General features: G+C 44.5%; 1 protein-coding gene across 5 annotated transcripts; it reads right to left on the bottom strand.

Moving 5' to 3' along the window:
* Positions 1-27,999, bottom strand: LOC115083766 (zinc finger protein 12-like). 5 transcript variants are annotated; one of them, XM_029587782.1, is made up of 5 exons: positions 27,869-27,999; positions 26,942-27,140; positions 25,796-25,880; positions 16,743-16,856; positions 1-2,081 (listed from the first exon to the last, which is right to left on the bottom strand). In XM_029587782.1, the coding sequence occupies exons 2-5, from the start codon at positions 26,963-26,965 to the stop codon at positions 1,138-1,140; spliced, it is 1,167 nt and encodes a 388-aa protein (XP_029443642.1). In that variant the 5' UTR covers positions 26,966-27,140; positions 27,869-27,999; the 3' UTR covers positions 1-1,137. The 5 variants fall into 5 exon arrangements, with proteins under 5 accessions (XP_029443642.1, XP_029443640.1, XP_029443639.1 ...); XM_029587780.1 differs by having other exon boundaries at positions 16,743-16,862; XM_029587779.1 differs by having other exon boundaries at positions 25,796-25,922.

Here is a 27,999-nt window from a genome sequence, read left to right on the forward strand (position 1 = left end):
ACCCCCCCCCCGCACACATCCCCAGGGCAATTCTGTAACCAGTTACTTCCGCACGGAAACCACTGTTTTATGTACGGAAATGGCTTCGAAAATGATCTCCCCACGAGGGGGCATTTCCAAAAGGGATTTCTGTGGGTAAAAAAAAAAAGGTCTTACCCGCTTGGAAGTCGCCCCTCACAAAATGCCTGCTACGAGGGTTAAAGCACGCGCACACAGACGTTTACCGGGGTCAAGCGGAGCCATTCCATGAGGGCAGGAGTGGGGGAAGGGTTTGGACTCGCACGCATGCTTTGTTAAATTCATGCACGTGAGCTTTCACAAAAAAAAACAAAAAAACAAAAGTCACATGCACGGACATTTTAGCAGGTTTATCTTGCACGGGTAGGTTTGCTGGGATAATTTCCCAAGCAGGCTCAAGCGTCCATGTCCGTTTTGAAAAAAGATGGCTGGAACTTATCCGCACGTACGTGCTGACTTTTTAAAATATTTTTTTTAAATGCATGGCTTTACACGTAGAAACTAATTCTTCAAAAATCCCATGCGCAGGATGTTTGCCAGCGGTGAAAGCAACGGAGTTCCCGGGGCGAGGCTGCAAAAGCAGGGACGCACTTTGGAATTTTCAAAAGTACCCGTGCGTTTTCTGGCGGAATAAAGCACCCACGCATGAAAGGAGACGCAGATTCCTCTGGAAGCGTTTTCTTTGGCAACCCTCCCTTCATAAAACTGGTGCAAAGTCTGTGAGTAACAAGCAACCACGGACTTTGCACTTCTGTGAGCAATTTAAAAATTGCTCTCTCTTCCTCCCCCCCCCCCCCCCAAATAGTCTACGTGATTGTATTCGGTCCTCTTAATTATTTTCATCAGCTGCTGCGGTCTATCTCCTGCTGCTGTGGGTCCATCAGGGCCTGTAACTGCACCAGAGATCTTTGCCCGACTATTCAGCACTATCGCTACCCAATGGCGTAAGCCCTAGTGCTGAGGATAAGGGTGGGTGCTGTTTTTTTCCTGAATGACGTCCGGCCAATATGATTCTTTTATTTTCTTTTCTTTCTTTTCGCTTCTTTTCATGCTGCCGGAGCAGCGGTCACACCTTGCTGAGACGGAGAAGGCACTCAGCAAGACTCGGCCAGAGACGTTTTACTCCATGCCCTCCTTCCCCCTCAGCCCTCCCATGTTCCATACCTGGAAAGGCTCCGTCCATACACGGAAAGACTTTGCCCATATACGAAAGGATCGGTCCATGCTATGGATTTTCTGGTGACTGTTAAGGCTCGCCCTGTAGCTAAAGGTTTTCCCACATTCGGGACAGGAAAAGGGTCTCTCGCCCGTGTGAATTCTCAGATGTTGGGTGAGACTTCCCTTCTGGCTGAAGCTTTTCTCGCAGTCGGTGCATTGATAGGGCCTCTCTCCACTGTGGGTTCTGAGGTGCTGCACAAGGGCTCCCTTCTGGCTGAAGTTTTTCCCACACACATTGCACGGAAAGGGCCTTTCCCCTGTGTGCATGCGCAGGTGTTGGGTGAGATGTCCTTTCTGACTAAAGCTATTCCCGCATTCGTTGCATAAAAAGGGTTTCTCCCCTGTGTGGATTCTCTGATGCAGCAGAAAGTAGCTTTTCTTAACAAAGCATCTTCCACATTCAGGACAGGAAAACGATCTATCTTGCTCAGTGTGCATTTTCTCATGGGCTGTGAGAAGCTCCTTATGACCGAAGTTCATCCCACAGTTTGCCCATGAACATGGTCTCTCTCCTCCATGCAATCTCTGGTGCAATTTCAACATTTGCTGATCTATGCAGTAGTTTCCACAGTCATTGCATATATACTCTTCACCTAGTGCTGGGTTCTTCTGCTGCTCCATGGTGTGAGGGATAGCACCGCTACTTTGCTCACAGAGAGCCACGTTCTCAGCGAAGTCCCCTGCTGGGTTTCTTGACCTCTCTTCTGGTTTGCATTGATTCCAGCTGTTTTCTCCCCAGTCACTACCTTCCCTCTCTTCTTCTGATACAGTGTTAGGCACTTCCAGATGTTTGGTGAGTTCCTCAGGATGTGTCTCCTCGTGCCCTCTCTTGAGCTCAGCGATCTCTGGATAAGAAAATTAAAAAAAAAAAAAGTCAGACATTACTCGATGTGAGGGAGACTCACAGTGTCAATGACTGGGGTTCTCTCAGTATGGATATACAGATCTCAAAGGGAACAAGGGAAGTGAAATGGGAAGCACAGACCTTGTACTCTTCACCATAGCGGAAGTTACAAAGATCAGATTTTGGAAGTTTATTTTGCTAATAAAATTGGAGAGCAGCCTGCTTACAACCATTTTGCCACCTTCTCTCTGTTGGTGCCATGATGGCACCTTAGAGCAGCTATTTTTTTCTTCTTCAATTATTGTGTGCTGGCTGCAGACCGCCCAAGTATGCATTCTTTACCTCAGAGAAGGAAGACAGAAGTTAAATAAATAAATTAGAGTGTGGTTTATTTAACATGTTCTGTATACCATTTGAAAAATGGTATACAGAAGCTATTTTTACATTTTTGGGATTTCTGTAAACCGTTGTGATGGCAAAACCGAATGGTTTTGCCATCACAACGGTTTACAGGAAAAATATGAGGACAAAGTAACATTAGGGTTTTAACAAAGAGTATCATAGTTGAATAAGTTAGGTAACATTGGTGGAAGTAATAGTAGGGTTAGTTATTTAAATTGCAACCATTCCCTCTCCCTCACCCCAACAAAATCCCAAAAATGTAAAAATAGCTTCTGCTGAAGATTATAGGAGGCAAAGCCATCTCTTAGCTGTCTTTTTTAAATTGTATTTTAGTGAAAAATTCTTATATTTCACACTATGTAGAGTTCCTTGTCTCCCCAGCTCTCAATTTCTTTTTCTAGTTCTTGTTCCCTTCTAGGGCTCTGTCTTGGTCTCTATCCCTTCTTACCTTGCATACATCTGTCTCCATGCCACAGTCTCTTTCCTTCTTCCATGGCGTAGACCTGTTCTCCGAGGACAAGCGGGATAAGTTCAGCCACACAGGTGGGTGACAATATCCCATGGCACCAAGATGGGAAAGCTCTCTCAGAGCTCAGAAAGACCAAAAAAGCTTTTATGAGCATGCAGCCACCCATCATGTGAGTCTCCTCAGTTTTTTTTTTCTCTCTGCTCTTGTGAACAGATATGAAATCGCTTGCTCATACATTTTTCCAGCCACCCGCTTTTTCTCTTTTCATTACTATTTAGTTTTCTAAATGAGTCTCCTTAAAGAATTAATGAATTCCATTGCTTTGTTGGAAGATGCCAAAAATCCCCTCTATCAAAACAGAGTTTGACATTGCTTTGGTAATTTTTCAAAATGTCAGAGTCAAAGCCTGGCTTCACGCGATGTCCTCAGTGCATTAAAAAATGTCTGACTTCCATGATTGTTGTGAGAGAAGTCGTGGGCGCTCTCTCACAACATGCCGAATTGCACCCGTTGAGCTCACGTGCCCCAAACGGCCAGAAGATCCAGGAGCCACACACTCCGACTTCTTTAATTCACCTACTCTTCTTTCTACCAAAAAGGAGAAAGTCTGCACCTGCAAAGGAACTTTTGCTCAAAGTGAACAGGGCAGCTTGGAATCACGAGTTGATGCAAGTACTATGTCCCTCCAGTAAAGAGGGAAGTAAGTGGAGCTCTTTGGCAACAAAGTGTAGCAGTGTAACGGGGAAAAAAAAAAGAGAACATTCCCACGCACCAAACCCGAGGATTACTGATGCAGTAAAAGTTGGGACGTCCTCCAAGGCACGTGGTGCAAGTAGAAAACAGATGTGAGCGCGGACACCATCCTCAGAGTCTCTTCCGCGCAGACAGTAAGCCAACACCATCAACTCGCTGCACACATTATTTCTGCGCCAGTGAGCAATCCAAAAAAAGGCTGGAAATACTCTGGTGAAACCTCAACCAAGAGGAGAACAGTCTTCGCCACTGAAAATGCTAATTCTGGTCCCTGAATTGAACGGTTCCTCTCCAGCAATTCCTCCTCCTCCCATGGATCAATATTCCTTTCCAAAGAAAATGCGGGAAGACTTTTTTTTTTTTTTTAACTCTTATTTTCATAAATTTCCAAAATTCAAGTCATACATAGAATATCGAACGATCATAGAAAAGAAACAAAGAAAAATACAAGAAAGTGAAAGTAAGCAATCATCCTGAGACCTCAAAATAGGGTACTGTAATTAAACAGAAAAATCAATAAAAGGAAAGAATGACCACAAAAATGTTTATAATCTGCTAAATCTTGGACTCTATGTACAAATTTTAAGAAGAAATAGACAAGGGGGTCTCTATTCTGCAAAAAAAAAAACAAACAAAAACAAACAACCCCTTCTAAATGATCTGGATCAAAAAAAGATCTATTTAAGAGGGCCTTTTTAACACAGCTGCAAGGAAATCGGAGAAGAAATGAAGCACCCATATCTAGCATTCGGTTTTTTTTTCAGAAACATTTTCCGTCTCAGCTGGGCGGTTTTAGCTTCATCAGGAAATATTGCAAGCTGTTGGCCAAAAAACCTTTTATCTGAAGCATGAAAGAACATTTTCATGGTCCAAATTCTATCAGGTTCCAGGGCAAATACTACCAACAAAGTAGCAAAGCCCTGGATACCAACCTGAGAATCCTGGAGCATAGCTGTTAAATTATCCAATACATTGGGTTGTATAGGGGAGTTACTCGATGGTACAGCAGATGGCCTAGAAGAAATATAAAAGGCTTTAGTAATAGATGGAATAGAATCATGTGGTACCTTAAGTACCTCCACATAACATTTCCTAAGCATTTCAATACGAGAAATACTAATTGACTTAGGAAAATTAAGAATTCTCAAATTGAACCTCCTTGAATTATTTTCTAAAGCTTCTAACTTTCGCTGATTAAATCCTTGCCCTTTAATCAATGCTGTATCACTTTTACCTAATGTTTCACACTGCTTTTCCAAATGAGAAATATGTTCTAAATTTCCCTTAATAGATGTATCATGCCCCAAAACCTGAAATTGAATTGAACCAACAACCACAGAAATATTTTCAATTTTGGACCCAAGAGATATTTCCAGTCCCTTGATAGCAGTCCAGAGTTTTCCATGGTAATCTGCACAGGTCTCTCAGGATGATTAGAAGAGGTACCAGGAGCAGATGCCACCGAGGCATTAGAAGCATCAGGCAGAACCTGAGAGTCCAACAAAACAGGTTCCCCCTCCACAGGAGAGGCCTGTATAGCACTTATAGGCTGAGGCAAAATCTCCTGCGAACCTGATAAAGGCACAGAATCCAGGCTAAGTGGTAGGCGGCGATCAGGGCTGAAGGAGATGGAATTCCCCGAAGAAGCAGCGGCAGGAACCCCTATGCCAAGCTGAGACAGCCCTGATGGTGTACTGGTACTCAAAGGCTGCAAAAACCCATTGATAGTCAGCTGGGACGCAAAAGGGGGAGGAACTGTAGGGTTGGAGGGGAAAACACAAATAGTCCCCTTCCTCTTCCTTCCCCATATAACTAAACAGATTGATGCCAAACAAGAAATAACGGAAGGAGAGAGAGGAACTTACTTAAAGGAGTCTTCAAAGTGAGCAGCAGCAACGGACATCAAAAAGACTCCACAACTGGGCAAAGCCGCGCGCCCCTTTGGCCTGTGCAGCTTTGGTGATGCGCTGCTGCAGGCCCGATTATGAAAGCCCCTCCCAGCATCCGAAAGGATGTCAGGACGCCCAGGGCTGGCCAAGAGCTGGAACTCAGTCGAGGCAAGATAGAATCAGCACTCTCTAGCAGGTCGAGATCTCCTCTCTCCTCTCTGCAGTCCCCATGGGAAGACTTTATAAAAAATTATAACACTGATATGCCAAAGTTGCCTTGTCCTCTTCCATTAGAGGACGTGAACCCTATTCTGAACCATATGGCATCAAAGTTGGATACCCTGCTGTACCAATCCAGAGATGAAATGGTACAAATCCATTTAGAATCACAGAGTTTTTTTCCTCTCATGGATAAGATTCCTCTAGAAATCCCTCCTATTGAAATATCTGATTCCCAAGAAGGCTCATTCTTTCCAGTGCCTCACAATATTTTTGGTCAAAAATCTATGGTTCTTCCATCTGATTCTACTCTTTCTGAAGATATACTCGATCCCACCTTTGTGCAGAAGATGGTAAATGAAATTCCTTTCAAATTGCAGGAAGAATCAGAACCTAGAGAAGATATCTTTGGTTTCCTTAAATATGTTCACATACCTTAGCAGGTAGTGGCAGTTCCAGTACATGGATGCTTCAAGAACCTCAAGCCAGAATGTGGCACACATTCTCCCTGTATCAAAGAAGTCAGATCTAAAATACAGAGTCCAACTAACACCATGACATGATACAGTTTAACTTCCCCGTCACTCCATAATAATAGAGTTAGCCTTAAGAAAAGCAAAGAGCTCCAACTTACATTCCAACAGCAATCCTGGGAAAAGACGCCAGGATGCTGGACAACATGGCATAAAGAGTATATACAAAACTCCCTCAGAATATCTTAAAGGACTGGCCACAGCCATCTGGCCCGGTTCTCCTCAAGTCCCAAGCCAGCAAGGGATTCTGGACCAGAGAGGATTCCTACAGCCTAGTAGGATTTTTTTTGTTGACCTCTCTCCTTCCCCAGGAGAGCCACCCAGCTTCACTGCTTATGCACTGTAAGAAGTGGACAAAATGGAGCAGGTAATATAGTTCTTCACGGCAGGGCAGAAACAACTGTAGGCTGCTGTGCAAAAACAAACTGGTCAGCAGTAGGCACTGTGAAAGCAAGTTATGTAACAAAACATGGGGCAAACCAAGGTGGCACAGGCCGTGCAGACCGCCATAACCAGGCCACCTCCCTTGTTGCCAGTAGTATCTAAGAAGACCTCAGGAGAAGACCTCACTTGTTTCTTGAAGAACTTTGGACAGCTCAATTGGCAGAATGGCCAGAAGATAGATGGACTACCTAACTGGGGAACCTACTTACAGAGAATAGCCAAGTTGCCTTTCAAACTGCCAATCTGGAATGAAGAATTACATATGCCAAAGTCAAAACAACTATCCTAGAGAGGATGGGATTCACTGCAGAAGCCTATTGACAGCAATTTTGATGAGGAGATCTTCAACTAGAGGAAAATCTACTGAACCTTTTCCACAATCTTAAGGATGTGGTTTGGAAGTGGGTGTGCCCAGAAGGGAAAACTGGGGTGGAGATAGTCAAAGTGGTTTTGCTGGAACAATTTCTAGATGGTCTAGAACACCCAATGTGCCAACACCTAAATCTTACATTAGAAATGGCGTTGGAAGTGGCGGAGACCTATTACCAAGCCCAGTCCATGCCTGAATAACCACGATCTCAGGGGAGGCCACCTGACCTGGGGGGAGGACACTGGAGCCCTAAGGGCAGTAGGCCCCGACAGCTGGGGAAACCAGATCAGCTGGACTTTACACTGCAACTACGAACCTGAACGGGACCACTGTGTTTCAGCTGCACAGGAAGGGGCTATTTTGCACAAGATTGTCATCACAGAGACGATAAGCTAATGGACATTAATGCCATGGCCCACACTTTTGTAATTTCATGGATGTCCCCAACAGGGAGATTCTACTTTTATGATTGCTGTTGAGCTAGATGGCATTCCAATCCAGGCATTAGTGGACTCTGGGAGTGTAAAAATGCTTATTCGAAGAGAATTAGTGAAGCAGGTCCAGACTGACCACAACACAACCGTGACCCTGGCATACATCCTCAGGGACCAAGACAAAATAGAAGTGGGAGTTCTTCCTTGGCTTCCATATCCAGTAGCAATAGGACAGGACTGTACAAACTTTAAAATCCTGTGGAACCAACTCATGTCCAATTCAACCACGCCCAGCAATAAAGAACTGGCATTTCCAAAACTCTATTAGAAGATCCTGACCCGTACAGTAAAGACTCTAAGAACTCTAAACCCCGGAGGCAACACCGACAGAAAAAACCCAGTTATGCTACTAATTCTGGGTCCAATGGGGGGGGGGGGGGGGCACAGAGGAGAAGGAAGAGGAATAGCCGCCACTTGCCCAGAAGAATATACCTAATATCCCTTTGAGTGGCAAAATGGGCATGATCTAGGGAATTTCAGATGGGCTCAAAGGGAGGATGAGACCGTTTAAGGCTGCAAGGGAGCATATCCAGAGGGTGGATGGGAAACTAGTCCCTGGAGCAGAAGATAAGGATCCTCTTCTCCTTTATCATGTAATGAAAAGAGACTTACTTTACCAAGTAACAGAAGGAAGACGTGAAAGAACAACTCCTGGTCCCCAAATCCTATAACTGGCAGGTCCTGCAATTAAGCACATAGCCACTTTTTAGAAGGCCATCTGGGCGAGGAAAAAAAACAAAGAGAATATAATTGTAGTTCTTTTGGCCTAGCATACACTGACAGGTCCAGCTACTTTGCCAGTCCTGCCCAATGTGCCAATTAACTAAGCCTGCTGGGGTGTGATCCTTCTGTCAATGCCAATTATAAAGATCCCATTTGAAAGGGTGGGCATGGATCTAGTGGGGCCTTTGGAGAGATGTGCCCAGGAAAATACATCTTAGTTATTTTAGACTATGCCACCAGATATCCAGAAGCAGTACCTTTAAGAAACAAAGGCCATTAAGGTGGTGCCCGCCTTCATGAAGGATTTTTCCCAACTTGTGCTGCCAAGGAAGTCATAACTGATCAAGGAATCCCGTTCATTTCCAAGGTAACCAGCTCTGCACCTTGCTTAAGCTAAAAGCTCTGCAAACCTCTGTTTATTATCCGCAGATGGATGGCCCTGTTGAGCACTTTAAGAAGCTCAAACAAATATTGAGAAAATCTGTGGTGGAAGACAGCAAGAATTGGGATTCCTTGCTACCCTTCATGCTGTTTGCAGTCCTTGAAGTATCCCAAAGCTCGATGGGGTTTTCATCTTTTGAGCTACTGCATGGAAGGAGTCAGAGAGGAATCTTGGATACAGCTCACGAGACTTGGGAAGAAGAGGCGAACCTGGGACAGAACCTAGTTGACTACATTATCCAGGTGCAAAACAACTGAAGAAGGCTGGGGAGGCTGCTTGTCTGTGCCTAGAAAAGGCTTAGTCAACTCAAGCCCAAGGATACAATCACCCCATGGTTCAAAGGGTATTCCAACCAAGGGACCGAATACTTGTCCTCCTCCCATCTTTGAAAAACAAAGTTGTTAGCCTGCTGGCAAGCTCATGTGAAGCTTTAGAGAAAGCTGGGCCCGTGGATTATAAAATAGCCCAGCTGGATAAATGAAAGAAAACTCAGATCTGCCATACAAATCTCCTGAAGAAATGGGAGGCACCAATGTAAGGAGTGGTTCATCGGGAAGACTTTGGTCCAGAGGTCGGATTGATCCCAGATTCCTTTTGAAGTGCAACTCTCCACTGCACAGAAAGGGTACTTAAATCAACTAATGGAATGAAACACGAAGATCTTTTCAAACCTATCGGGTCGAACACACCTTGCGTAGCATAACATTATGCATCCTGGAGTTGTTGTGTGACAATGGCCCTGATTCCCAAGGCCAGGAGCTACATCGAGACCCAAGTGAAGAATATGCCCTGGCTCGGAGATAAAGAGGAATCTAACAGTGTCTGGTCCTCACCCATAGTGCTGATGCCAAAGCTAGATGGGAACATCAGGTTTTGCATGGACTTTAAAAAGATCAACGAGGCCTCAAAACTTGATATGTACCCAATGCCTTGAGTGGATGAGCATCTGGAGTCAGCCCAATTCATTTCTACCTTGGACCTTACAAAAGGGTATTGGCAGATGCCTCTCACAGCAGAAGTAAAGAATAAGTCTGCATTCTCTACGCCAGGTGGATTCTTCCAATTCACTGTCCTCTCTTTTGGACTCCATGGTGCTCCCGCAACATTTCAGCACTTGGTTAACCACTTGCATCAAGGTTATGCAAACCCTACTTGGATGACATCGAGGTATGTAGCTCGGATTTGAGGACACATCTAAGCCAACTCTAGGCCATCCTAACAAGTCTGAGAAAGGCAGGACTATTGGCCAATCCTAAAAAGTGCTTGCTAGAAGAACAAGTCATCCAGTATCTTTGGTATGCTCTTGGGAAGGTCCACCCACTGACCAGGAAAATTGAGGCAATTATCCAGATGCTAGTCCCATAAACAAATTAGAAGTGAGAGATTTCTTAGGCCTTATGGGTATTACAGGAGGTTTATACCCAATTTCTTGGAGAAGGTAAAACCTCTAACAAGGCTCTTATTAAAGAAAGCCCCAGAAAAAGTACAATGGTCAGCCAAAGTGGAGGCAACCTTCAGGGATCTGACAGATGCGTTATGCTTTGAAACAGTCCTAATAAGTCCCAACTTCACCGAACCCTTCACATTACAAACTGATGCATCAGAGGTAGGTCTGGGAGCAGTATTAATTCAAGAGAAAGATGGCCAAGAACCCCCTACCCCCCCCCCCCCAAGTGGCATACATCAGCCGGAAACTGATGCCAAGGGAGAGGAGTTACTCAACGATTGAGAAAGTGGCCTTGGCAGTCAAGTGAGCCTTAGAGGCTTTTCGGTACTATCTGATAGGACGGAAGCTCACGCCTGTGATGGATCATCAACCACTCTTATGGATAAACAAAACAAGGAATCCAATGCCAGGGTGATGAAGTGATTCCTGGCCCTGCAACCTTTCAACTATAAGATCCGACATAGGGCAGGAAGGGAAAACACCAATGCAGATTTCCATCTAGAGAAGTATCCCTAGTACAGGCCAATGCTCAGCCTAGAAAAGCTAAACTGAGGGGGAGGGTATGTGAGGGAGTATATAAGAAATTCCCTCAGAACACCTTAAAGGACCAGCCACAGCTATCTGGCCATGTCTTCCTTCAGTCCCAAGCCAGAAAGGGATTCTGGGCCCAGGGAGGATCCCTGCAGCCTAGCATAAGAAGGCAGGACTCAGAAGGGTGAAGGAGGCCCCAGGGAGATGAAATTTAATGTGGACTAGTGCAAGGTGTTGCATATAGGGAAAAATAATCGTTGCTGTAGTTACACGATGTTAGGTTCCATATTAGGAGCTACCAACCCGGAAAAAGATCTAGGCATCATAGTGGATAATACTTTAAAATCGTCAGCTCAGTGTGCTGCAGCAGTCAAAAAAGCAAATAGAATGTTAGGAATTATTAGGAAGGGAATGGTTAATAGAACGGAAAATGTCATAATGCCTCTATATCACTCCATGGTGAGACCACACCTTGAATACTGTGTACAATTCTGGTCGCCGCATCTCAAAAAAGATATAGTTGCGATGGAGAAGGTACAGAGAAGGGCACAATAAAACTCTGGAATTTGTTGCCAGAGGATGTGGTTAGTGCAGTTAATGTAGCTGGGTTCAAAAAAGGTTTGGATAAGTTCTTGGAGGAGAAGTCCATTAATGGCTATTAATCAATTTTACTTAGGGAATAGCCACTGCTATTAATTGCACCGGTAACATGGGATCTTCTTAGTGTTTGGGTAATTGCCAGGTTCTTGTGGCCTGGTTTTGGCTTCTGTTGGAAACAGGATGCTGGGCTTGATGGACCCTTGGTCTGACCCAGCATGGCAATTTCTTATGTTCTTAAAGCAGAAAGCCAGCTTATGCCCAAACTATGTACCTTTGAATGTTCTGTGAACCAAAGGGACTGCTAAGGTAAGCGGCCTTTGTGCTATATTTTTGTTTCCCTGTAAAATAAACTGCTTGTGTGGAACCAGCCAGAGTTTGGCCTCCTCCTCATATATTCCTGGCTGTTCCCAACATGAGGCTGCTTCTGAGCAACTACACATGGCAAAAAAGGTCTTCCAAGGAGCTATGCTAACCTCTAGAATAGCAACTCATCAGTTGCATATGATTCAATATATGCACACTTGTCTGCAAAGATTACATCTAGCGGAACGACTTCCAATAGAAAAGATGAATTGCTTCTTTCTGGTCATTCAGGAGGCAGATGACTGTGGCAAATATCACCATATTGATAATGGTTCTTAATGCTATTTTTATAATATAGTTTGTAACCTGCTTAGAATGGTGGATGGACAGGAAATAAATATTTTTAAATAAATAAGAACTGCATACAACGTCAATGTCACTTCTTCTGGCACTTCCACTACAGCCACTGGAGCCACAAGGCTTAGAGCTATGTTGGAACAACCTTCCATCTCTGGAAAAGCTCAGTCTCAAATTTACAGAAGGCATTATTATTACCCAAGAAGATACCAGCAGTACTCCATCTATGCTCTCATTTCAAACATCAGCATGTGCCAGAGAGAGGCAACCTAAGCCTCTACAACAGATGCATACAAAAACCAATCCAAACTTGAGAATTTCATCAAATCTTCCTTGCCACCCTTAGATTAACTTTTGATAGGGGGAAAATATCAGTATTTCAAATGGGTCCTAAGAGCAATAGATGGATGGATTCCAAAAATTATACATCATGGATAACCTCAAGTCTGCTCCCCCAAACTATCTTCCAGTGAAGCAGTGTTTAGATGCCAAAACGCACATGCTTCTTCAACAAGAGCTATCATCCCTTTTAACAAAGAAACACAGAACATAGAAGTGATGGCAGAAAAAGACCAATCGGCCCATCCAGTCTGCCCAGCAAGCTTCCACACTTATTTTCCCATACTTACTAGCCAATGCAGAAGTAGAGCTTGTTCCACGGCAAGAAAAGAGCTCAGGGTTTTATTTCAAGTACTTTCTGATTCTGAATAAAACAGGTAGTATTCGACTAATCTTCAACTCGAAGATTCAAAACAAATACTCAAAGAAAGAAAAATTCAGGATGAACTCTTTGGGACCAGCAGTGAGCTTTGCTCTCTAGACTTAAAAGATGCTTACACTTTCATCTTAATTCACAAGACCAAAAAAAATGTTTTCTGTGTTTCACCATAGCCGAGATCCACCATCAGTACCATGTCCTCCCATTTAGCCTCCCTGCCGTGCCCAGAGTTTTAACAAAATGCCTTGCAGTTGTTGCTGTTCACTTCAGGAAAACCAAAATGGTTTTTTGTCTTCCCCTACCTGGATGACTGGGCAGAAGAAGTGAGCCATCCTCTTCAGGGAGCTCATTATCCATTCTTCGTACAATCAGCATGCTTCAAATCCTAGGTTTTCTAATCAGCCTTCAAAAATCTAACATGAAGCCACCTCAAGTAATCAACTTCAAAGGGGCCCATCTGGATGCAACCCAGCGGAGAACATTTCTGCCTCAGAAAGCAGATGAATCATCAAAAATAATCCTTATAGATCAGGGATCAAAGATATGTCCCCGCACTCCTTTTCATGAAGATGTTAAGTCACATGGCAGCAACAGTCCATTCACATGTCTTCACATGAAGCAGACTCAGTGGGAGCTAAAGCTTCAAACCATTGTTAGATAAACTGAGAACAACCAATGCTCTCATCAAATCTCTGATATTTTGAAAGATTTGTATGATCGAGCCACTAGGTCAATGTTTTTTTTCAATCCCAATTCCAAGAAATTCTGATCACAGATGATTCCAATTAAGGTTGGGATTCCTTGTCTGAGAAATTTCTCTTTCCAAGGAATATCATTAGAGGAGTTCTCCCTTCATAATCAATCACCTAAAATGAAGAGCAATTTTCAGTACTTTGAAAATGTCTATTCTCCATAAATAAGCATGATTAAATCAGCCATAACCAATGGGTGACATCATCTCATAACGCCAACACAGACCCAGCTCGTCTTTCTGAGCATGTGCAGAGGTTCCTGTGTACGGCCACTGCCTTGCGAGTCCCTCAGTTTTTCTTAATTCAAACTAAGGCATGGATGGATTTTCATTCTCTCAAAATTTTTTCTGTGTTTTAATTTTTGTTTGAATTTTCAAGTTTGCAAATTCCAGTTTTTGCTGCTGCTTTAGCAGCCCTTCAACAGAATTTTTTTTTTTTTTTTTTTTTAAGAACTGAAAAGTTAAAACTTAAAAGAAAAGTCTTTGGAAAATAGATTCAAGGCCTGGATGCCGCATGTCCTTCACAGAAACCCACACCATGTGCTATTGCTACCTATGTTCTGAACCATAATGTGCCTAATTGCTCAAGCTGTCGCAGGATTGTCCAGGCAGACCCTTCAGACCCATACCTGGAAAATGGAGGACCTGTGGAAGTCGGCATCGATTAAGGCCCCAAGCCTTGGCATGAGAGTGCACAGCATAGTCATTCTACCTCCCAGAGTGAGGCCTTTTCAGACTCCAGGTGCCATAAGAAACACCTGAGCTTGTACCAGGAGACAGCCATCGTCCCTTCTTCCTGCAAATCATTAGTGCTGACTCCTGGATATGCCACAGGCAGAGGTTTGAGCATGGCATGGAGCCCTAAGGAACTAGAGAAGGCGCCGAGAAAAGCACCGAAGTGGCATGAGGCATCTCCTCTAGGGCCAGCTCCCTCAGCACTTAAGAAGCTGGCACCATCGGCACACCACTTCACAGCTGCAGGGCCCTACTCCACACCAAGGAGAGTGCCCTTAGTCATATCAGTGAAGATCACTTTAGCAGAGACAGTGTAATGCTCCATGGCACTGACTCTGACTCCGGGCTGCCTGTTCACCGCAGTTAAAGTGGTGCCATTCCTTAGTGTCATCTAGGAGGGTGCTGGTGCCATGCCAAACCCAAAGGTGCATCCTGCCTCAGCTTGGAGCACCTTGATCCTGAGCACCTTGGCACCAAGAAGTCAGCTACTGTTGATAATGGAAGGTATAGCACTTGCACAGAGAGAATCCCTGCCATCATCAATAGTTCAGCCTGACTCTAGTCAATGGAGTACTTCAGTGTAACCAGAGCAGAGTGAATTAAAGCCTAATGTATCCTGGGGCTGAGAACCCATTCATGGAGTTCATCTTTTGACATCAACAGCCATGGCAGCTCTGGGTGTCAGAAGAAGATGTCTCCCCACTTACTCCAGCATAGAGGGTCCCTCCACAGTCAGCATCTTAGCTGTTTGAAATGGTGAGGGATTTCTTTGCCATACTGCTTCCTGAAGACTAGAGAGGAAGGATACAGCCTTTCCTAACCAGAATAGAGAAGTTGTTCCCACACAGCTGGGTTCCAGGGAGTCCTAGAGATGTCCAAGTGTTTCCCTTAGAGGCTGTTATCAATCAAAGCAAGATTGCATAACATCATGGCCAGTCCCTTTCCACTTGGGGCGACTCCTTTTAGGGAATTAAGAGGGAGAATGGGTGGAATTGGTCCAGTCCGAGCTCCTACCGGTCTTCTCTTCATCAGAGCATCAGAAATCCATTCCAAGGTTACAGTCCTCTTTCTCTGGGGCACAGATGGGTGTGCCACAGTGGTCGGACAAGGTAATGTCCACGGGGATGCCATCCAATCCATCTCTAGCCTTAGGTGAAGTTACTCAAGGTTCCAGGAGAAGATGGTGATCAAGTCATCCATTAACTTCAGAAAGAAAGAAGATCCAAGGATGAATGTTTTGGGGCTGCTTCAGTTCATCCAGCCCCCTACAGAATTCACATCAGTTCTATGTCATGGCCTTTTGAAAGATCCGCAGACACGGATGTGGCAGACCTCCAGGTTTTGTCTGCTGCTAGCACACAAGATTGATTTGAAGCAGAGTGCAAACCTCTTCTGGATTTCGAGTGGTCTGGTTGCTGCAGTCATAGTGGAGTCAGCTTTGAAATGGGCAACGTGCTCTAAAGAAAATTCCCACATACCTCCCAGAAAAGTCCAGAGGTCTTTGGATTCTTTTCAGAAGAAAGTCTTCTGGGGTTTCATGAGTAGTGAGAGGATTATAGCCTACCAGCTTTTCATAGTGCAGTACATGCACAAGTGCATTCAAAAACTTAAGTGGTAATTTTCAAAGTCAAACACTATGCAAGCTGGGAAAGATATGCAGTACCTCACTGGCCCAAGTTTGAGATATTATGCAGATGTAGTTCCCAGCTGCCCATTCCACTCTACATCTGTGGAAAGTAACAGGGAGTTAGTTAAAGTGGACTGGAAGAACTTTGTGACATGGCAGGTGGAGATAATAGTGGAACAAAGATAATCGCCATAAAAAATATGGCTCAATATATATTGCGCAAGAGCTTAAGCATAAAAATCATTAAGACGTGAAAATAGAGCATGCTCTTAGTCTGCTAGTAACAAGCTAAAATAGGAAAAGGAAATATCTGCTGACTGCCTGATAAGGCCAGGGACTAAACTGTCAAGAGTCATGCAGTAACAGGATGTCTTCTAGCACTACCACAGCTTAAGGCATAAATTTGCTGAAACTGTGAATTCTAAATAGAACAACAAACTGTACAACCTGGACTAGAGCCAGAAATTAGAATATAAGAAAAGAATAATTAATAGCCTCTGGCAGAACATCAGACAGAGTGCCTTTAACCATCTTGTGGTGTTTCTCCAGGCCTGTTTGTCTCTTGATCTTCCCGAATACATTGACTCACAAAAGGAGACTGTAAGGGAATTATTTTTGTACAAATCTTTATACAGAGCTTTATTACTGCAATACTATTAACTTTATTGATTTATGCAATATTTACTGTGATACTGTTTGCCTTTGCTGATATTTACAATATTTACATTTAGTAAACCAAGTATTTGCTTTTACAAGTTTTGTTTGTGTGTTCTGTGACATAATACACCATCACTCATTCCACAGTTTACCACATTTCAGCAGTTTTACACCAGTCCCTCTTATTCCTGTACTCACCTGAGCAGCTGCTTTTCCAAATTTCTCCATCCTCTGATCCCAGCTCATCCCTGATATATGGCTCTTCCCCTCGTTCAATGTGGGATATAATATCAGGGGTGATAGTTGGAGAACCTGTTCCTGGGGCAAGAAAACTGAATTAGGTTTTCCACAGTCATTGCTTAGTGTAACATGCAGAAGCAAGAGACAGTGTTCTTCTCTGTGAAACAGGCACACCACCTTGGGATCATCCCCTTTGGCCACCAGCACCTCCTCTGTGTCTAGGACTATTTCAACTGCATCAGGCTTGGAGAAGCCCCTTCAGCAGCAACTGAATCAACATTCTCCTCAGAGTCATCATCAGGTTCACCTGTCCATGTGAAAAACTCAAGAACCTGGCAGATGCCCTCAGAGTGCTTTTTCTTAACCCTCATTGGATTTCTGCCTGACTGGGCCCCCATTGTAGACTGAGCCCTGGACATTGATAGAGTTTCTGCTGCTTTTCTCGCTAAACATGCTTTAGGCAGAAGCAAGGCAAAGTCAGCAGAAAATGACTGGGAATCATTTGAATTCCAATCCAGGAGAAGGTCCTCCACATCAGCTGGATTTAAAGAACAATCCTGTCCATCAAAGTGCCCCTGGTGTCAGAAACTGCCAGCAACAAACGTGGTGGAGAAGCAGCCATTCTCTCCCCCCCCCCCTCCCCCCCCCCCCCCCCCCCCCCCCCCCCACCCAACAGCAGGTGGCTCCGTGCAGGCAGATAAAACGGCTGCCATTCTCACACTGAACGGGACACCTTCTGTGGCAGACCTGGATCTCCTTATCCACTTAGAAGCAGGAACAGAAGCCAAAGACACTCCTGAGGTGCCTTCACCCCCCCCCACGAAAGACAGCCAGAACAAAGACCCACGTGGTTAAGATGTGCACACGACCCCCCCCCAAAGCATGGCAAGAAGTGCCGCACGCCATTGCCATGCGCCACTGCCACATGGTCTGGGGATCCGGTCTGCCACAGAGCCTTGCCGCTCAGATCCCTGCCTCTCACCTGATCTAGAACTGCAGGTTAAAAAAAAAATAAAAGGGGAAGAAATGACATAATTGGACTGGCTGGCAGCATAAACTCAGAGCTCCTCCAGCCACCCGATTTATCTTAAAAACACCTCTTACATCAGCTCTCCAACTGCTCCATTCATCGGTTTATATCAACTATAATTTCCAGCAGATGTCTCTGCGGCGAAAATCTGTAGATTTTCGTCAATTTTCATATAAAAAAGCAAACACAGAAAAAGAGGCCTGCGAAGCCAAGAAGGCTGCAGAGGAGAGCTCACTAATGGAAGACACCCTAAACAGTGCAAAGAACCACCAGATACAGACGCACCTAATCGGGCAGAATTCCGCAAATGGTTCTGTGAACTAAGACAGGACATGAAATCATATAAGCAAGAGATTATGGAGCGAATTAGTGACTTAAAAGAGGTCATCGCACAGCTGGGGAGACGAGTAGACGAAAATGAAGTGCGTGTGGATGCACAGGCGGAAGAAATGGTGCAACTACTTCAGGAGCAAAACAACGATGAAAACGGATCTTGTCAACATCTTGGACAAACTGGAGGACATTGAAAACAGATCACAGCGATCCAATCTCCGCATACGCAGGGTACCGGAGACCCCTGAATACGAAAACTCGGAGAAGACAGTGCAACAACTCTGCCTGCATATTTTGACACAAGCCAATCTCCCCTCAGACCAACCGCATATAGGCATTAAAATTAAGAGGGCCCACCGCACTTTGGGCAGGAGAGTGGACAATAAACCTCGGGACATTGTTACCTGTTTTCACAGCTTCGCTGTGAAGGAGAAAATATTTACCGCCGCTTGAAAACAGGAAAAATGGATTTGGCAAGGACATTCCATCTCCTTTTTTGCCAACTTATCACCAATAACTTTAAGAGAGAGACAAGAAATGCATCCGGCCACTACATTGTTGCGCAAAGATAACATCCGCTACCGATGGGTCTACCCGTTTGGATTATGGTTTTCTGTTCAAGGAGTAAGTTACAGAGTAAAAACTACTGCAGAAGCCCGTGAGGCCTTTATCTCAGCCGGTCTGCCGCCAATATCCTCCACTGTGAACACAAGGGCCATTAGCGCCTCAAAAAGAAGATTTGAGAAGATGGCAGTGTATCAGTAAAGGCAAAAGTCGGCTCAGGAGAAATTTGGGAGAGGCTGATGCAACCTTGGCCTTGGCCTGAATGGAGAAATTACTTACCTGATAATTTTGTTTTCCTTAGTGTAGACAGATGGACTCAGGACTAGTGGGTTATGTGCTCTTCTGCTAGCAGATGGGAGACAGAGTCAGATTTCAAAGCTGACGTCACCCTAGATATACCCCTGCAGTGACTTCAGCTTCTCCTTGAAAAGCCATTGTGGAGATATATAACTTACGTAAACTTGATTAAAACTGATTAAACTGATTGAACTGGTTTCAAAAACTGGAGACCATCAGTGCACTCGATCAATTAACGCTGACAGCAAGCTAACTGCGGGTGTCCTGAACTAGAGGTAGCCAACAGCTTACCCGTAATTTGTTTAACCTCGAAGTTCGCTTTCCAAGGCCCTCTTTCTCTGGGAGCAGCTGTGGGCGGGATGCGGAGTCCATCTGTCTACACTAAAGAAAACAAAATAATCAGGTAAGTAATTTCTCCATTTCCTAGCATGTAGCCAGATGGACTCAAGACCAGTGGGATGTACAAAAGCTACTCCCGGTCAGGGCGGGAAGCTGTCCGTGGCCCACTTAGTACTGCCCTTGCGAAGGCTGCATCTTCTCGGGCTTGGACGTCCAGGCAGTAGAACCTGGAGAAGGTGTGTAGGGAGTACCATGTCGCTGCTCGACAGATCTCGGCGGGCGACAAGTTGGCTTCTGCCCAAGATACTGCCTGGGCCCTAGTAGAATGAGCCTTAACCTGTAGGAGTAAGGGCTTTCCTGCCTCTATGTAGGCTGTCTTCCTTGATCCAGCCAGCTATGGTCGCTTGTGAGGCCACTTCGCCTTGATTCTTCCTGCTGTGGAGGACAAACAGGCGGTCCGTTTTAAACACCTGTTCCGATTGTTTCACGTATTGCATCCGGAGTCTACCGACGTTTAGATGGCGAAGAAGGCAGTAGTCTTCTGAGTCCTTATGTTCCTCTGGAGATGGTAGGGAGATGGCTTGGTTCAAATGAAACTCGGAGACCACTTTCAGTGGTAAGGAGGGGACGTTCTTTAGGTTCACGCATTCCAGGAGTGAACCTAAGCAACGGTTCCCGACAGGAGAGTGCCTGCAGCTTGGAGATGCGCCGGGCAGAACATATTGCCACCAGGAATACGGTCTTCAATGTTAAGAGGCGTAGTGACAGACTGCGCATTGGTCTGAAGGAAGCCCCCGCTAGAAAGTCTAATACCAAATTGAGATTCCATAGAGGCACCGGCCACTTTAGGGGTGGTCGAAGTTGTTTCTCCCCTTTAAGGAAATGGGCCAAGTCCGGATGCGCTGATAAATGGATTCTGCTCACTTTGGCTCTGAAGCAGGAGAGGGCCACTACTTGAACCTTGAGGGAGTTGAGAGACAACCCTTTCTTCGTACTGTCCTGTAGAAATTCTAGAATCATGAGAATCTTGGCTGTCCGCGGGGACACCCCGCGGTCCTCGCACCAGGCTTCGAATATTCTCCAAATCTGTATGTATGCCAGCGATGTTGAGAACTTCTGTGCGTGGAGCAGGTGTCAATCACGGCCTTCGAGTACCCGTGCTTCTTCAGGCGAGTCCTCTCAAGGGCCAGACCGTAAGAGAGAATCGAGACGGATCTTCGTGAAGAATTGGGCCCTGCTGGAGAAGCTCCCTGTATGGAGGTAGGCACAGAGGGCTCCCCGCCAGGAGTCTTTGCATGTCTGCATACCATGTGCATCTTGGTCAATCCGGGGACACTAGTAGAACTAACACCCTGTGGTGTTCTATCTTGCGGATGATCTTGCCCAGTAGTGGCCAAGGGGGGGGGAAGGCATACAGAAAGTCCTCCTCTGGCCAGGTCTGGACAAGGGCGTCGATCCCTTGGGAATGTGGATCTTGTCTTCGGCTGAAGAACCTGGGGTCTCGGGCATTGAGAGAGGTGGCCAGAAGGTCCATGGTTGGGAGACCCCAGCGATTTACTATCAGTTGGAATGCTCTGTTTGACAGTGCCCATTCCCCTGGGTCCAGGCTTTCTCTGCTAAGGAAGTCTGCTGAGACGTTGTCTTTCCCTGCGTTGTGGGAGGCCAAGATTCCTTGCAGATTTACCTCCGCCCATGCCACGAGAGGATCTATTTTCAGAGACACCTGCTGGCTTCTGATTCCTCCCTGGTGGTTGATGTAGACAACCGTTGTAGCGTTGTCAGACATTACTCGGATCACCTGCCCTTGGAGCCTGTGGCTGAATCGCAGGCATGCTAGCCTGACTGCTCAAGCTTCCAGGCGGTTTATGTTACATCCCGCCTCTTCCTTGTTCCATTGTCCCTGGGCCATCAATTCCTGACAGTGGGCTCCCCATCCTCGTAGGCTCACGACTGTGGAGAGCACGATCCAGTTCGGTGGGGGATAGGCTTACTCCCCTGCTCAGGTGGTCTTCCTGTAGCCACCATTGAAGCTGAGAACGCCTCCAACTACCAGCAGAGGTACGAATTGAGTAGTCCAGTGACAGTAAGGAGTGGCCAAGGTCCTCAAAGATTTAGGAGTGGGACCGGTACCACGTATCTTGGTTAGGCAGAATAGTGTTAATCAAAATGAATGTCTTACCTAGGCTCTTATATCTATTTCAAACCATCCCTATTGCTATACCAATATATTTACTTAAGAAATGGCAAAAAAGAATAATGCACTTTATTTGGAAGGGGAGCAACCTAGAGTGGCTCAGCGTATTTTACATTTATCCAAAGCTCAGGGAAGTCTGGGGGTACCCAACTTAATGCGGTACCATGCAGCTTCTCGCCTTAGAAGCCTTATAGATTGGATTAAGATCTCTGCCCCAGTGCCTTGGATAAGAACATAAGAAATTGCCATGCTGGGTCAGACCAAGGGTCCATCAAGCCCAGCATCCTGATTCCAACAGTGGCCAATCCAGGTCACAGCTACCCGGCAGGATTCCTAAATTACATAAGAATATAAGAACATAAGAAATTGCCATGCTGGATCAGACCAAGGGTCCATACACCTAGAGCAATCCATGCTTGGACAAATGCCACTATTGGATATTTCTTGGCAATCCAGACAGACATGGAGAGCTGTGACGATAGTACTTCCTTCGGTGGCATCCACATTACACACCTGGAAGAACTGGAAGCCATTTTTAACTATTACAGTTCCTCATTGTACAATAACAAAACCTTTGCTCCTGGTCTAGAATCAGCATTGTTCCAGGTGTGGAAAGAAAAGAAGGTATTTAGATTTGAATACCTATGGGGGCCTCAAGGATTATTAGACTGACGCAATGCAGCGAAAATATGGTCTTCCAAATGATTCTCTATTTGCTTATAACCAGGTTAGGCAAACACCAATGATGTAGCTTAAGGCAGGGAGTGTCCATGTGCCGAAATGCTGACAAGACAAAAAAGGCTCTTTCAAAAATTTACACTTTACTGAATAGAGATTCTCCAACACCACACAAACATACTAAAGCACGGGAGCAAGATCTCGGTTATACTTTGTCCGACGCTGAGTGGTAGGCTATTTATGGGACAATTAGTAAAGGACTCCTCTCTGCTTCCCCGATAGAATCTAGTTACAAAATCTTATTAAGATGGTATTGCACCCCAGTCAGTATCACTCCATTGTGCAACAGTAGCTATACAAACACTATACTAAACTTTTACTAAGTAAGTCCCTTGGAGATTCAAACCATTGTTGAGTAATAGGTTGTTCCAATTAGTCTGGAACTTTAATTTATTTCACTTTATATGCTACTGTTGGCAAATGACTAGTAATAATGACAACCACGGGATCCTCATTATAATCTTGGACCGGGGGTGGGGGGGGGGGGATAAGTTGGAATATGGATAAAACTATGAGAAGAGAGTCGTGATATTGTTGTCAAAGTTTTTCTTATTATCTGTTATATTGAATATTCAATAAAAGAGTTAATTAAAAAAATAAATAAAAGGGATCACTAAGTAACCTGCTCATGCCACTTTTTTTTAATAAAAAACTTTACTGGCAAGAATAAACTCTAGCCCAGAAAGTAGTAAAAGGTATATTTCCTTGCTCTTTAGGGCTGCTAATGTAGAGCTGTCAGCATGATCCAAGGCTACATCGTGGGGGGTGAGGGATCTGAACCAACAGATGTCCACCCCACAGAATTTATTTATTTTTTTATTTTAAAATTTTTCTATACCACTTATACATAGGTAATGGTCTAGGCGGTTTACATGTAAAAACATACATAAATAAATCATGAACAGATAAAATGATAAAACAGATTAAGTAAAAACGAAATAAAGAAAAGTAAAATAAGATAAAAAAACTCTAACCAGAAATGAAAAACTGAACTTAAATTGTTTCTAACCTGTATTCTAAGACAGATGTCATGAAATGAGCAGAGTGCGCGGAGAACAGAGATGGGGGAGCAGTTATTCATGGTGATCGAGGTTGAAAGCAATGGCACATAAATAGCATTTTAGTTTTTTTCTGAATTCTTTGGGATTGGTGATGAGTCAGTGACATTGGTAAGGAATTCCAGAGCAGGAGACCTGCCATGGAGAAGGCATGTTTTCTAGTGGTCTAGTCTTGCAATTTTGATTGTCGGGACTTCAAGAAGGCATTTATCAGTAGATCTCAAATGACGCTGGGGCTGGTAAATAGGTAATGAGGTGCACAGCCAGATGGACAAAGGGTTATGAATTAAGTTGAAAATTAGGGTTAAGATTTTATGTTGAATGCTTTGTTTGATGTGTTCATTTTTCTAGGTGTTTGTTAGGAGGCGAGCTGCGGAATTTTGTATGAGCTGAAGTGGATGCATGGCTGTTTCGGGGAGGCCAACATATAGGGAGTTACAATAATCTAATCACGAGAGAATAATGGCTTGAAGTACCGTTCTGAAGTCTGCTGGAAATAGAGAAGGTTTTACTTTTTTTTTTTTTTTTTTTTTTTTAAAGATTTAGTTTCTAAAACGAGGTTTTTACTAAATTGGATATGTTGTCTATCATAGATAGCTTAGAGTCAATGATGATGCCTAGGTTTCGTGCAGGAGTGACAATAGGAATTTGGTGATTATCAAAGGAGAGATGTGAGAGGGGAACGCAGGAAGTGTTGGAGATGGTTGATGGATGTATCAGTTCAGTTTTTCCAGCATTCAATTTGGACTGAGCGAACCAAAAGTGTCATCAATCCCCTGCTTGTCCACCCAGACCAGAGAGGATGGTGCCACCAGGACCTGACAACTCCTTGGGAGGATCCACAAATCTTCCTTTTTTTTTCCACCCCCCCCCCCAAGTTTTGTTTTCCAGACTGCAGGTTTTACATCATCTCCCATCTGCTGGAAACAGAGAAATACTGAGGGACTGCAGGTAGCACACTAGATTATGTAGCAGTGTCAGTAAAACATTTTCTGTCTCCATCTGTTGGCAGGGATGCAAAACCCAGGAATCTGGACTGATCTGGGTACCAACAGGAACTGCCAAACATTTTTTTTTTTTATAAAACACTGTTATTAAAAGACCCATGACAAACTTTTTCAAATCTTAAGACGTTTTATGCATTAAGGAGCATAAAAGGCCAAATTCAAGCCCTGAGATACTATCCACAGATTTGACAGATTACTTTGAAACTAAATACTGAATATTCAAAAGGAATTTTTGGAAGTGAGTCTGCGAGATCTGCAAATTCAAGAATTTCTAGCTCTTCCTCTATCTTCTCTTACTAAGTTGGGCAGCAAGTTCAGTCTTTAAGAACATAATACTAACTGTCAAAAAGCACTTAAAAGAAATGAACCCTACCACTTCATTATTAGACCTATTTCTATATTAGTCAAGAAAAGCAACTAGGTCTGCTTCCTTACTTCTAATCAATTGAGAGCACAAATCTTGAGTAGTTTTATACCTGCATCAGCAAAAGGAGCTGCAATTCAGTCCACATTAAGGAAGCTCAATCTTGATCCTATTAACATTGTCCACTAGCGATCGGTTTTCAACCTCCCATTTACATTTAAACTCTTGGAAAAGGTTCTATTTAGTGTCATTGTTCAAATTTTCTTGAAAAAATGACAAATACTCTTCCATCCTAAGCAGTCCAGTTTCCACAGGGAAATGGCACTCCTTGCACTGATTAATGAAAGCTAAGAGCTGAGATGTCTCTCTTACCAAGCACATTAGCCTTGCTCTCAGAACTCTTGCCTAGTTGTCCATTGCTTGGCGAATGAAATTTAAAGCACTGCCCTTGGTCCACTGTGCAATATATATATATCCAAGGCCCTGAAACCTAGAAGTTGATCCTGATTTATATTCTCTCTCGAAACCTCCAATCTCTGAATGTAATGAAATTACTGGTCCCACCATTCAGTCAGCACATTTGCCACAAGAGCTCATGTTTCCTTCCCATTCCATCTTGTTTCACTCCTCTCCCTCATTTCTCTCCCCATTCTTCCTGCCTTTTCTTCTCACCTTTTACTTCTTTCAGGTTTCTCTCCCATGTTCTCCTCCTATACCTCACTCAGCTCTTTTCACCTCCTCCCTCCATATCCTTTAGTCCTATCACCTTCCTATTTATCTGCTCCCTCGTGTTCTCTCCTCCCTCCATATCTTTCAGTCCCTTCTCTCTCCTGCCTTTCACTGACACTCCTCCACCCTTCCTACTCCCACATGTTCTTCTCTAATCCCTCTATATATCTTTCAGTCCCTCCTACCTTTCCTGTTAATGTATCAGTCCTATCACCTTCTCTCTTTCTGGCCTTAATGTCATTCAGCACTCTCTCTCAAGCATTCATTGAAAAAAAGGCTTTGTTTATAGATTGGAAGTTGATGGTTCTTTTTTCTTCAAATAACTGTTTTCTAAAAATAAATTTTAAACCCTCCTTACCTAGTGAGTTGAGCGTCTGATAGTTCTCCTTCATCACATCCTTGTAAAGCTCCTTCTGCCGTTCTTCTAAATCCTCCCACTCCTCCTGAGAGAAATAGACAGCGACATCTTCAAAGGTTACTGGGACCTGAAACACAAACCCTTCCATACTCAGCATCACGTCCATCAGAAAATCTCAGTGCTGGGGCTCAGCAAGGCAGGAGAGTTTTCTGGATGTATATAATTCACGATCACATGACATACAGTCCCAGGGCAGTGGCATATTTCAGGAGACCTCCCAGCGCTGGGGCTCAGCATGAGGGAAAGAAAGTGACATTATGTGGCTGCACTGCTTGCACTTCTTGAAGCCATTGGCCAGTTTCTCCTTCTGGGACATAGAACAAAAAAATAGCTGCACCAAAATCAAACAACTCAATCTTGGAAAATACAGTCAAGTTGATACACCTGCACAGATGCAGACAAACATCCATGGAAAAATAATACTTGAAAATATGACCAAAAAATCCTAATTTTAAGAAAGAGAGGGAAGTCGAACCAGGAGAGGCTAACTGAAAAAAAAAGTTATTTACAAGAACAAAAGTAGGTGAAGTAGAGCTTACTGAATAAATGACCATCTCTATGAAAAAAAAATGAACTAAGGAGGAGTCCAATGCAAATAAAAGGATGCAGGGCATCCCACTCATGCTTAGTAAAATATCATTTTACTTGCTTTGAAGTCAGTGATCTGACCTGAACTTGGTCTGATTACACCTATGTGTGAGAACTACACATCCTGCTTGTCCTCAGAGAGTTCACAGTCATATAATACACAATCCCAAAGAAGGATATTTCAGGAGTCCTCCCAGTACTGGGGCTCAGCAAGGCTGGGGAGGGTTTTCTGGGTGTAAATAATTCAAAGTTACATAACAAACAGGGTTATAGCTATTGAAACCAATTAGATACAGAACCAGAGCAACAGAATCTTACATCGTGGGACTCCTGATCCCCCTTAGTCAGGGGGATCTCAAAGTGCCTTTTCTGCACCCCAGTTCTGCTCAGGGATTAAAGTCAGGGATGACTCTGCAGTGTCCCAGGTTAGAAAGCTGCAGCAGTCTTTGTATAGAGAGGGCAGGAAGTTGGGGGGGGGGGGGGGGGGCAATCTCCTACCTGTGCAGAAGCTCCTGCAGGCATTTTCCTCTCTGTTTTTGCTGCTCTCAGAACTAGAAATGAATAAGGGGGCCCTTCCTCGGGCTGGGGAAAAGCTGAGTGTTTGCTCTTGCAGGGCAGCTCGGGGGCTGTTATAGAGGCGGGAGAAGAGCAGAAGCTGCAATATAGGGCTGACGGTTTCTGTTTTCCAGCTGTTAACCTGCAAATGAACGAAGAAAGAGTCTTTTATGTCTTGTCTCCAGCACAGAGCAACCCCTCTTCCTGCTGGGCTCAGACTGATGACGTCACACCGAGTGGGCAGGACTCTACAAAGAGGACGCAGACTAATGATATCACACAGGAAAGGGTGGAATCTTTGCAACAAGGGCGGAGATCGATGATATCACGAAAGTGTAGGGTAGAGCTTCGTACCAAGGGCACAGACTTAATGCTTAGAAAAAAAAAAATCTAAAGCAAGTACCCTCTATTTTAGGTAAAGGGTGGGCAAGTCCAGAAAGTGAGATTTTTGTACGGATGTTATGGTCCAGGCTATAAATCTGGAAAGGCATCGCAACAGTGTGTTACTTTGCAAACGAAAGGAGCCATGCAAAATATTTAGCTGTCTTTAATCCCCTCTGAAAGTAAGACCGGACATGTATGCTCCATGGAGCACAAATCGTTTTCACATGCCTTCTACACCCTGAGCGTGTGTCTGGCTGCTGGGGGAGCGTCAGTGCGTTGTCTCTTCCGCTCCACCCAGCCCCCTTACACTGGAGCACCGCGGCTGAAGGCCCACAGGCAGAGGTAGCAGAGGGGAGGCGGCTCTCTCGCGTCCCCCATTCCACTATCATCTATTCCCGTCTCTGTTTCTATCTCGTATATCCCCCTCTGCACCCTGGTTCTAAAGGGGAGGGGGGCAGGAGGTAAAGTCGGCTCGTGACTGCTCACCTCCCTAATCAAACTGCCTCCATCATAACAGCTGTAGATCCCGACTTAGATTTCCATCAGAAATAAAGCAAAACCGTCCAATGCAAGATATCGCGGCCTAGAGCTACCCAGCGCCCTTCCTTCTCTCCAAA

This window comes from Rhinatrema bivittatum, chromosome 2 (assembly GCF_901001135.1).
Source record: "Rhinatrema bivittatum chromosome 2, aRhiBiv1.1, whole genome shotgun sequence".
NCBI classification, from domain to species: Eukaryota; Metazoa; Chordata; class Amphibia; order Gymnophiona; family Rhinatrematidae; genus Rhinatrema; species Rhinatrema bivittatum.